This window comes from Daktulosphaira vitifoliae, unplaced genomic scaffold (genome assembly GCF_025091365.1).
Source record: "Daktulosphaira vitifoliae isolate Bord-2020 unplaced genomic scaffold, ASM2509136v1 Scaffold_4, whole genome shotgun sequence".
Classification (NCBI taxonomy): domain Eukaryota; kingdom Metazoa; phylum Arthropoda; class Insecta; order Hemiptera; family Phylloxeridae; genus Daktulosphaira; species Daktulosphaira vitifoliae.
This window is the reverse complement of record NW_026099575.1, coordinates 2,062,767-2,075,230: the sequence shown is the minus strand read 5'-3', so window position 1 is coordinate 2,075,230 and position 12,464 is coordinate 2,062,767. Positions and strand designations below refer to the sequence as shown.

General features: G+C 25.3%; 1 protein-coding gene and 1 long non-coding RNA gene across 2 annotated transcripts in view; one reads left to right on the top strand and one right to left on the bottom strand.

The window, feature by feature from the left end:
• Positions 1-12,464, top strand: part of LOC126905336 (low-density lipoprotein receptor-related protein 1) — a 97,651-nt gene that overhangs the window by 57,234 nt on the left and 27,953 nt on the right. Inside the window, exons 46-53 of the mRNA XM_050684938.1 lie at positions 2,379-2,784; positions 2,871-3,065; positions 3,242-3,447; positions 3,509-3,670; positions 3,729-3,887; positions 3,946-4,214; positions 8,380-8,481; positions 11,389-11,538. Of these exons, the coding sequence (XP_050540895.1) occupies positions 2,379-2,784; positions 2,871-3,065; positions 3,242-3,447; positions 3,509-3,670; positions 3,729-3,887; positions 3,946-4,214; positions 8,380-8,481; positions 11,389-11,538 (1,649 nt within the window). The remainder of the gene's footprint in view (positions 1-2,378; positions 2,785-2,870; positions 3,066-3,241; positions 3,448-3,508; positions 3,671-3,728; positions 3,888-3,945; positions 4,215-8,379; positions 8,482-11,388; positions 11,539-12,464) is intronic.
• The window catches only part of LOC126905381 (uncharacterized), a 210,863-nt gene that overhangs the window by 173,905 nt on the left and 24,494 nt on the right, over positions 1-12,464 (bottom strand). The gene's annotated exons all lie outside the window — the stretch shown is intronic.

Sequence of the window (12,464 nt, the reverse complement as noted above, 5' to 3'; positions counted from 1 at the left end):
GGAGGGAGATTAGAACAATAGTTTATTGTCACTTTTTTAGTATTTCCCATATTTAAAACAAACGTTTTGCCATTAATGAATATGTTTTCACGTTAGGTATGTTATCATTTTATTGTTATAATGGTACTGACCTATTCAAAACAATGTACCAAGCCTTCAGTAAAGAATATTATAAGACATTGTACACTGTAAAAAATTATACGAAAATTCCCTTACCTATGTATGAAATTTGTAATATACACATTAATTTTATTTACATAGCAACATTTTAATATATAATTGCTAAATTCATGTATAAATATGACTAAGTTAGCAAATATTTTTCTTATATTTTATTAGTTAATAACCACTGGTATATGTATGATTTAAAGTAAACACATATTGACATTCAAATATTTTTTATGCTGCTAACCCAAAAATATTTTCAATCTAACTTGTCAGTCTCATTATTTCGAATGTTTACAGATATATCCATGTCTTCAGTTTTAAGTTGAAGTTTCAAATTTGTTACAGAGTTCATCTTTGGAAAAAGGTTTTAATTTTTCTTGATCCTCAAAAAATACTAATGTAAGACCAAATAAACAGAATTGATAACTCATTGTTCATGGTTGAAGATTAGGAAAAAGAAATCATTAAACTAAAGAGTTGTAATATCTTAAGAGATTGTAAAAATAAATCTAATAATCAAACAAGTCATCAAAAAAACAGAGAAAACAATATCCGACGAAAAGAACAAAAAGGATTATTATTACCAAGATTACCAAGAATATATTGAGTGCCCAAAATTCATAAAAAAATATGTATCATTTAGACCATTTGCCTATATCATGAACTCTCCAACTTATAAGTTAGGACATTTAGCAAAAATACTCAAACCTAACTTTAAAAAAATATCCTATATAACTATTATATCACACACAAAATAACTTGATGAATGTTGTGGAAAAATTACAGTAAATTGTTTTGGAAAAAGGGAACATCAGTTTTGATATAATCTGTTTATTTACAATGATGCCAGTAAAGACTACACTGAGCATCATAAAGAAGGTGTAACTATACACCTAGGTAACAATTTTCGCAGAATATGGTATTACTACTTAGAATGACGACAAGAGCTGCAAGAACAGTTGACGTAAAAAAAAGAAAAACATGTTTACAGTAAGTACTTCAAAGCAACAGATACATAATTTAAAACATAAACAAAAAATTGAGAAAAGTTGAAAGAAAAAAAATATAATAAGCAAAACGAAGATAAAAACAAAGAATTGTGGACTGTATTTCAAGAATCACTAATAAATTCAAAATAATAATTGTTTTCAAACCAAACACAATCAAAGAAAAATTAATCTTAAGCCTTCACGACGAATTATTGGAAATGCAAACACCAGGTGTCTATGAAATACCATATTCATGTGACAAGACTTATATATAAAATAAATAGAAAAAGAAATTGCATAAAGAATAAAATAACATAAAAATGACGTACACTACCAAAGGGTGAAAAAATTCGTACTAGCCAAATAAGCCAAAAACAGTAGACATAGAATTAAATTTGACAAGAACAATATTTTGAAAAAAAAAAATCTTATTTTAGTAAACAAATATACAAAGAAATAATAGAAATTGAAAAATGTCCACAAAAAAATAACAGAGAACACGGTTAGAAAATTAGCGAGACTTGGTTACCTATTATATAACAAGAAAAAAGAAGACTAAATAATTAAGAAAATAACATAATATGTAAAAAGCCATATATCATATATTTGAAAATGGTTAGTGTAAAAAAGGAAGAGTAAAATGTTAGGAATGTCAAAAACAATAACAAAAATAACATAAAAAAAAAAAACAGACAGTGGTTATCAACTGATTATTAAACAAATGAAAATAAGTTACTGTATAGTTATAACCTTGAACCTGTTACTATCGTTATGAAAATGATCTCTGTGATAAGATTGAAAAACGATCATATAAACCTGAAGTCATGGATATGTCTGTAAATATTCTAAATATTATAAAAATCTATGAAAGCTTTATTATATTCTTTTCATTGTCATGATTTTTATTTATAGATAAAGATATAAAAAAGATTATTTTTTATTAATTTTTGAAATATAAAATTCAAGTTAAGATTTTATTTGATGTGGTGGTTTTACTATTTGACTAAAAATGATTTTTACCAAAATTGTATATATTTAGATGTTAATAATTAAATTGTATTTAATTGTTATAAAAAAAGTCAATGCATATGTGCTGATATAGATTAGTAAAAATGCATTTATTCTTATTTAGTTTTTAAATTATACCAAGATAGAATAGAAAAATAAAAAATTTATTTGATACAAATAGAGATATTAATTCTTCTTATTGTTGTGAATTAGCGTTTGCATGGACCAGCAATTTACAGCCCTGATGGGATTGCTGTTGACTGGATAGCTAAAAATTTGTATTGGTGTGATAAAGGTAAAGACACAATTGAAGTATCTAAATTAAATGGACAATTTAGGAAAGTCCTAATTAATAAAGGGCTTCAAGAACCCAGAGCCATTACTTTAGACCCAATTCATGGCTACATGTACTGGTCTGATTGGGGTGAAGTACCCCATATTGGTAAAGCTGGAATGGATGGCAGTAATCCAAAAGTGATAGTAAATGATACCCTTGGCTGGCCCAATGCATTAGCTATAAGTTTAGCAACAGAAGAATTATTTTGGGCTGATGCGAAAGAAGATTATATTGCCTATTCAGATTTAAATGGTTATAATAAGAAAATAGTCATGAGTAGAAGTAAGTTGATCAGTGTTCACTTTTCTAGTAAAATATTTAAATCTCTTCATTTTTTTTTTTTTTTTTTTTTTTTTTTTTTTTGTCAGAGATGAATCCTACAGTCAATTTACACCATGTATTTGCTATCACATTGTTTGAAAGTTATATTTATTGGTCAGATTGGGAAACAAAAACTATTCATAGATGTCATAAATATTCTGGCTTGGAATGTCAAAATGTTACATCTCTTATTCATAAGCCAATGGATATTAAAATTGTTCATCCATTACTACAACCATCAAGTAAATCAACAAAAATTTTATAAAAAAAATATTTTAAAGTTATTTTTTAACTTTCTATATAATAAATTTCACAAGTTATAAATTAACATTCAAACCATATAATAGAAAATAATTTGGTATTAATGTTTAATTTTAATGCACTATGTTTTTGATTGCTAGTTTTTTAATCTTTCTAGGAACTTATAATCCATGTGAGAAAAATAATGGAGGCTGTAAAGCTCTTTGCCTTATTTCTCCATCTTTAGGTAGAACTTGTGCATGTCCACAAGATTTCATTTTAGCACCAGATAACATGAATTGTATTGCAAATTGTTCATCATCTTATTTTGTGTGTGCCAATACTTTTAAATGTATACCTTTTTGGTGGCACTGTGATAAACATGTATGTGATAATTTTGATTTAATTAATTACTTTCTTTTTTTTTATATTTATTTGTATTAAGGATGACTGTGGTGATAGATCTGATGAACCTGCCAATTGTACTGATTTTCATTGTACACCAGGGCAATTCCAATGTAACAACAATCAATGTATTCATCCTTCACAAATTTGTAATGGTATATCTGATTGTACAGATAGTTCTGATGAAGAAGATTGTGAAAATGTATTTAAAAAGTTCTTTTAAAAAAGTTTCAGCCATTTAAATTTGATTCTTTTTACAGTATACATGTCTTGATACAGATTTTAAATGCCATTATGGTACCAACACTTCATCAATACCTGTTTGTATATCTAATCAGCTCAAATGTAATGGTCAAAACGATTGTAAAAATGGCGAAGACGAAAGTGATTGCAAATCAAAAACATGTGGAACAAAAGAAGTAACATTAGTAGAATAATTATTTTAACTATATATACTAAATGTAATAAATTTTCTAGTTTAAATGTTTAATCAGTGGGAAGTGTATTCCCAAAGTATTTATTTGTGATGGTGAAAACGATTGTGGTAAAGATGATGATTCAGATGAGCATCAGAATTGCACATTACGCACTTGTGCACCTGATGAATTACGTTGCAATAGTGGTCGATGTATTCATCAAACATGGAAATGTGATGGAGAAAGAGATTGTCCTGACAATGAGGATGAACCACCATCTTGCTTCAACACTACCTGTGACCCTACATATTTTAAATGTGCTAATGGAAAGTATGTATTTTATTTAAAAAGGATAAGAGGCTAAAAATAACAATGTAAAATAGTGTTCAGTATAATTGAAATATCAAATTCCAGGTTTTCTACCTAAGTAACATAAAATCACTTTTTCATTTTTAAATTTATTTTCTGTAATAATATTGATGTTTATATAATACATAAACTCCAATATTGAAAAAATATAAATATATATATTTATTTTTTCAAAAACCAAATAAAAAAATTTAGTAGTTTTTTTAAATAAACATCTAAATTTGTATTTTTATTTATATCAATTTAAATTTATTATTCCCATTAAATGATAGTATATTATATTATTAAAAAAATTATTCTTATCTAATATGTTCCTGATTTTTACGCGTTTCCATACACCATTTCTAAATTAATAAGTAATTTGATTTAAAAGACACTAGTGTTGTGTTTAAGTGGTTTGATACAGAAAAAAATATATATGGTAAATGTGCATAGTGACTGGTACAGCAGCTATATCTGTTCTTTCAGAAAGGGGAATAGTGAAATGGAATATTTTCAAAGAAAAACGAGTCATTTATCGATAGTTGTTATTTTTCATTGATTGACACTTTAAACAAAATAATGATCCTCATTAACAATATTGCTTAAAATGAAAAAAATGGATTTACAAGGTGATTTCTTAGATGATTCACTTATTCAATATGTATTTGATGGCATCAGAGATAAATAGGGCAATGTAACATGAAGATACTAATAAGATTTTTCTGTATGGGGCAATCACTTAAAAAAATTTATACTTAAGCTGGAATTTTATGAAAATTTAAGTCTAGAAAATAACAAAGGTATGTCAAGTGATAAAGAAAAAATAGCTCAAATTAACAGTAACAATGAAAAGTCACTTTATCAAATGAAATCAAAATTAAATGATAAACCGCAAGTAACAAAACACTACAAAAGTATCTCTTGAAGAATGATGTTTAATGTCAATTGAAACTGAAATAACTTGAGTTAAATGTAGGGGAAAGAAAATTTTAATCACTCATCATAAAGATAGCAACCTCTTATGAACCAAGAGCTACTAAAATAGTAAACTATAGAAACTGTTTAATTAATTAAAAAGAACTTAAATAAGAGAGGCAATATAAATGTTTATAAATAAAAATAATTTAATTAATTGAGATCTTGGCCCACTGAAAAATGTGTTATTAAACTTTGTAAACTGGCAAAATTTGATAATATTACTTATTGATAATGTTAATATGTCATAAGATTACTAGGGATTGTAAATGTTTTATGAAGACCTCTGTACTAAAATATTTGTTTATTGCTGCTAAAATATCATGCCTAACAAAAATTTTGGAAAATAACCATAGGTATTCTTTAAATTTGTTTCAAACCAACTAATGAAAAGTTCTGTTAAAAATGGTGATAGCAGATTTCCCATTGTTATGCCCTTAGTTTGCTTAATCCATAAGTTTGTTAAATTAATAAGCTCATTTATTTTATTCTATTCTATGCTTTTTTTTTTTAACCAGTTTTTAAGAAAAAAATCATTATATTTATCGGAAAATTCGGAAATAAGGCTACTACGTCAAAAGATTAATTTTTCCATGCTTACTACTATGATAAAAACTTATACTATACTAATTACGAAGTTATTTAATACTTCCTCAGCTATTAACTTCAACTTCTTTCAGTCCTATAAATTTTTTGTCCTCTCAGATTAAAGTCAAAAATATTAATCCTACATATTAGCTTCGATGCAAAGCTGAAAATGTATTGGCTTTAATATGATGTTTTTTTTTTTATATCTGTTGCCACTTTTTCTCAGGTCTCACTGGACCGATGTCTTTCAACAATACGTCAAAAGATCATAAATCGCATCTAGTTGATGAAATTACCCTTAAAAATTAAAAAAATTTTCCCTTGTTACCACAAATGGGGGAAATCTCCAAAAAATAACAATTTTTAAAATTGGTAAATTTTGTCATTTTTTTTCACTTTTTATTTCTTGAAACTTCCATAACTTTTTCAAAAATCAACAAATTAATATCATTTTTTTTTTATATGAAAACCTTAGATATTTCTTTTTCATTTGATATCATTTTTTTAAAAATCTAACACTTAAATTGCTCACAGGGGGGCATTTAAAATAGCAATATTTTTACAAAAACTAAGTTTTTCAAATTAACTTTTGAAAATGTTCCGAAAATACTACATCCTTTAAACATATACCAAATAAAATCTTATGTCATGTACTATAAAATTTAAAAAAAAAAATTTATACCGACGACTTATCTTCTATCAGAAAATGGCCGTCGAATTTAACAAAAAATGTAATTTTTATGTAAAATCACTGTTTAACATGAAATATTTTAATACTTAACACTGCCATAATTTTTTCAAAAATTAACAAATCAACATAATATAACATAAAAAACTAACACTTTACCTAATCACAGGGGGGGATTAAAAATGCAATTTTTGCACACAAGTTAAGCTTTTTCAATTTAATTTTTGGAAATATTCCTGAAATATTAACACTTTTAGTTAATCTTAAGCTTATATTATACAAGGTGATTTTTTTATCACAACCCACTCAATTACTTACAAAATAATAATAAATAGAACATTTTTATTTTCGATTATCTTTAGTTACACATCATTCTTGAATTATTAACTATGTAATACTTTTTAAGTTCATCCCTTATGCCTGGTAGGGGTGTCAACTTTGTTTTTTTTAAATGGGAACAAATATTTTGAATTTAATAAAATGTTTGAGTTTGTAATTTAAGAGTAAATGACATTTAAATTTTTAATATAATTTTATTTGTTTATTAGATATAAACATTTAAAGTTTTAAATTTTTGAGTTAATATACATATATAATACACAAGAGATTACTAATACAGATAGCTAATTGGTTTTTTGTGACATCAATATTAGCAGGTACACAGAATTGTTATTATCAATGGTAGTAAGGAACATTTTTGTGAGTTTATAAATACACTAACTAACAATACAAAAAGTATATCTATTGATAGTCATAATTGTAATAAACAATCCGTGACTGTGACAGCAATATCAAAAAAAACCAATTAGCTACCTATATTTGTATATTAACTCAAAAATTTGAAACTTTAAATGTTTATATCTAATAAACAAATAAAGTTATATTAAAAATTTAAATGCCATTTACTCTTAAATTTTTAATGAGTTTTTAACTCAAACATTTTATTAAATTCAAAATATTTGTTCCCATTTAAAAAAAACAAAGTTGACACCCCTACCAGGCATAAGGGATGAACTTAAAAAGTATTACATAGTTAATAATTCAAGAATGATGTGTAACTAAAGATAATCGAAAATAAAAATGTTCTATTTATTATTATTTTGTAAGTAATTGAGTGGGTTGTGATAAAAAAATCACCTTGTATAATATAAGCTTAAGATTAACTAAAAGTGTTAATATTTCAGGAATATTTCCAAAAATTAAATTGAAAAAGCTTAACTTGTGTGCAAAAATTGCTTTTTTAAATCCCCCCCACCCCCTAAATAAGGTTGAGCTAAAAGATATGGTAATAAATTCATTTTTTTTTATTATTATAAACTTTCACTTTAAAGGACGAAATAAAGAAGGTTAAAAATTATTACTTTTAACATATTAAAAATCAAAATGAATAATAATTTGAAAACATAACAATTATATAATATATAATTTTATATTATATTTTTGAATCTAAGAATTACTAATCTGGATATAATTAAAGAAATAGTTGATGTTGCTTTTGTAATTATTCACCAATTTCTTAGAATTAAACATTATCTACAGATTGGCATCGAAGCGTTTCTTATGATAGTGATTTTAATCACTGTCAGATTAAATCTATACTGGACCCAACTATGCCACGTCCTCATTGTGCTGCTATCCCACTGTGATGAGTTTTTTAACTGTCAAGTTATATTATTAAAATATTTATTTACTTTATTTTTTATAATTCTACACATATATAATCATTCGTAACAGACATTTGGTAATGTACTATTGACAATTATGAGGAGCTGTGCCTCCTATGTCTGCCTATACAAGCGTTAATTTAATAATTTGTGTTTAAAGTCAAAGTAATAATTTTAATTATCAATAATATCAATTCTTCAATATACATTTATAGTATTTGATTTTAAGATGTATTCCGGGACGCTGGCGATGTGATTATGAAAATGATTGTGGTGATAAAACTGATGAAATTGGATGTTTAGCAAGAAATTGTACAGAATTTGAGTTTAGGTAAATTTATTATTCCTTACTATATATGGTTTATCATAAACCACCCGAATACTGCATTACTCACAAAATAAATACAAAATTTAAAATAAACATTTTATTGTTTTTAATTACATACATTTTTTTTATTTATTAGCTATTAATTACTTTTTTGAATCATCCCATAACTTATAGGGGTGTTAATTTCAATTTTCAAATATTAACATACATATTTTACTAGCTTATAAAATAGATAATAATTTCTTCAAAACTTAATTTCATTTTTCTAATTAGGCAGGAGAAAGAGTATGGCAAGGAAATGAAAAGTGATAAAAATAGTAGCACCCACTCCTCACCTTCAGTCGTGATTTATATTGTTAATATTTTCTGAAATACTGGTCCAAAAGTTATTATCAACAAGTCATTTCCTTAATTGGATGATTATTGTCTATTTTATAATGTAAAGTTTAAAGTTGACACTCTAATAAATTATAAGACACAATTTTAAAAAGTAACTAATAGTTGATAAATCAAAAAATGTACATAATAAAAACAAATTTTTTTCTTTATTTGAATTGTAATATTTATATAATACTTGATTTAAAATTAAAACTCCAACAAAATAATAATTTTGGCAATGTATTATATGCCATAATAATTTTATAATTCATATAATTTTATATCATTTTTTGGAAAATAAATTGAATAACGTCTTAATTTGAATATGAATTTCGTGAGAGTATCATTGTAATATTTATTTTAGATTTCAGCAATATGTCCCATATTTGAGAGTTCAGGTTTTTCAATACCCATATCCTCTATCAAAGAAATATTCTTGAGATTTTTATTGTAAACATTACTACTAAAAATATTAGATCTAATAAGTCTAATTACCTGAAATAAAGTTTCTTAGTGCTAATGAAATCCTATTTCATAAAATCAATTTTTTTAATGTAGTTTATTAAAATGATAAAAAATATTAATTTGTAACTTATTAATTAGAAATCATAATTACTTGTCAATATCTAAGTTGGTAATAAAAATTATAAAACTTATTTTATTAATTACAATATGTACTACTTATTTTGGATGTTATATTTTTCAAACTTTATTAAAAGTTGTACATAGAACTTTTAAATTTATTCCATAATAAAACAACAATATAATGCAAATATTTTATTTTTATATGTGCTTTGTGGATATCAATTATTATTTAATTAAATTTTTTTTGTTAAGTAACTTATTAATAATATTCTGTAAAATTTAAGTGTTAAAACTATTAAGGTATAATATAATCAATATAAGATGTTCTAATAGAGTGAGTATTAAAACACTAGATGTTTTTTTACACGAGTATGGCATAGAATTTAATATGCTCTGTCTTCATATTTGTACCACTCCAAAAATTCAATATATTAGTGTGTATACTGCTATCTGTTTTATGTTCTCTTGCATGTTTATACAGGGTGTAAATCTTTCGAACCATAGTAATGTATGGACGAGTATGCTGGTAAAGTGTAAAATAGGACCTCGTTTTTTTTTTTTTTTTCCAAAATTGGAGGAATTTTGGAATAACCCCCCCAAATTTCTCTAAAATTAAAAATAAATCATACCACAATATTCTCCGCGAAATTCTCATACAAATTGAGTGGTCACTCGATTTTTTGTAACTTTTGCGCCCTCCCCCGAACTTTGGGTTCAAAGTTGGAAAAAAATTTCACATTAGTGTGACCCATCAATTTGTATTGAAATTTCAATGGGAGTCCTGTGATGTAGTTTATTTTTAGTTTAATCGATTAAATAATAAGAAATACCGAAAAACCCACAAATAATGTGATATTTTTTTAATTTCATGAGTCTATTTCGTCTTTTATTATTTATTCAAACCGATTATAATTTTTATCATTGAAACTGTTATAAAATTATAAAAAATTTTCTTTTTAGGTCCCGAAAATAAAACAATTATACTATTGAAATGAATATTTTTAACTTTATTACAATAGGATAATTAGAAATAATTATTTTAATGTAATCGGCACACTACTCTTTTCCGAAATTAATCAATAATGAGAATATGGTACATCACTGAGCTTGTTAATGTTTATTTAAATGTTCGAAAAATACTGTTCACTATTGAATAGTCACTTATTAAGTTGCACATAATATTAGATAACCTTTAAAATATAGCTTCTTTTTTTGTGCAATAAAAATGCATAAATATTACATATTTGTAAGTTTTTTCGGTTTTTCTTGTTATTTAATCGTTTATACTAAAAATAAACTACATCACAGGACTCCCTGTAAAATTACGATACAAATTGATAGGTCACACTAATGTGAAATTGTTTTCCAACTTTGAACCCAAAGTTCAGGGGAGGGCGCAAAAGTTACAAAAAATCGAGTGACCACTCAATTTGTATGAGAATTTCGCGGGGAATATTGTGGTATGATTTATTTTTAATTTTAGAGAAATTTGGGGGGGTTATTCCAAAATTCCTCCAATTTTGGAAAATAAAAAAAAAAAAACGAGGTCCTATTTTACACTTTACCAGCATACTCGCCCATACATTACTATGGTTCGAAAGATTTACATCCTGTATAACTAAAAATTATTACTTCATTCTTTTTAGAAAATATCATGTATCTTCCACATTTGTCTTATTAAAATTTGAAAAATTAGGAGGGGAAATGATAGTAGACTAGAATTTAAACCAAACAGTATCAAATCAAATTAGCTGTTTTTTAATTGAATAAAAAATTTCACATTAATTTATTTACTCATACTAATCATACTACATTTAATTTATGAAATTTTAGTGTTTATTGACATTGGAGATGAGTATACCACAAACTTTAATTTTCTTCTTTAAGGCAATCCTAATTTTGAATTATGATGAGTAACAAATATATATTTATTTTATACATTTATAGGTGTTCCGATAGTCAATGTATATCTGCTTCTCAAAGATGTGATGGAAAATCCCATTGCACTGACAATAGTGATGAATATGATTGTGAAACATTAATGACTTGTAATAATGATGATTTTCGTTGTAATGGTTCATACCACTGTATTTCTTCGTAAGTGTTAAATTTAATTAATCAAATGATAGTATTTATTATAAATATTTAATGAATGCTTTGCTAAACATATTTAAAAGTTTATTTTTAGGACTGATGATTAAAATAATGTTTCCAAAATACAAATATTCTAATTTAACAAGTATATTATTGTACTTTTTTATTAATTTTATTAAAATATCTTGGTACATATTTGAATAATATTTAAAAAAAATTTAAGCACATTTACCAAAAATTACATAATTATTAACTTAAAAGGTTAACTACTCATAGAGGACAAGTTACCAAAATGTTTTTATTTTTTAATCCATATATTATATTAAACAAGCTTTAATTTCAAATAATTTAGAATAATGCAAGTACTTATAGAGTTACTTAATAAAATATTATGAAATTTGATATTTTTTTCTGAAAATTATATGGTTTTTTATTTTAAAGCACAATAACATAGAAGTTGTGATATCAGATAGTTTTGTTTTTTTATCCTAAGGTATATTGAATTAGTTTTAATTTAATTTAGTTTATTTGCACAAATGTTTATACCCCGTCCAATTTTCTCTCCTTTTGTACTTCTACCATACTTTGAATTGCTTTTTCTTACTTTCTGTGATTTTTTTAACATCCTCATCCCACCATCAGGTTTCCTTGTTTCCTGACATTCTACGCCTACTCTCACCAACAATCTCCTTTGCAGTATTCTTTACACAACTAGCAAATCTATTCCACACATCATTTATGTCTCCCTCGATATTCCACACTGTCTTATTCATTTTTTCCTTTCAATTTTTCTCCTGTGTTCTTTCTGTTTTTGTATATTCTCTTCCCACTACACCATATTTCCATTACCATCAGTCTATGTTGTGTAGTTACTCTCTCATCTGGTATAACTTTACAATCTTTTACTCGCTTCACACTCTCTCTCTTCC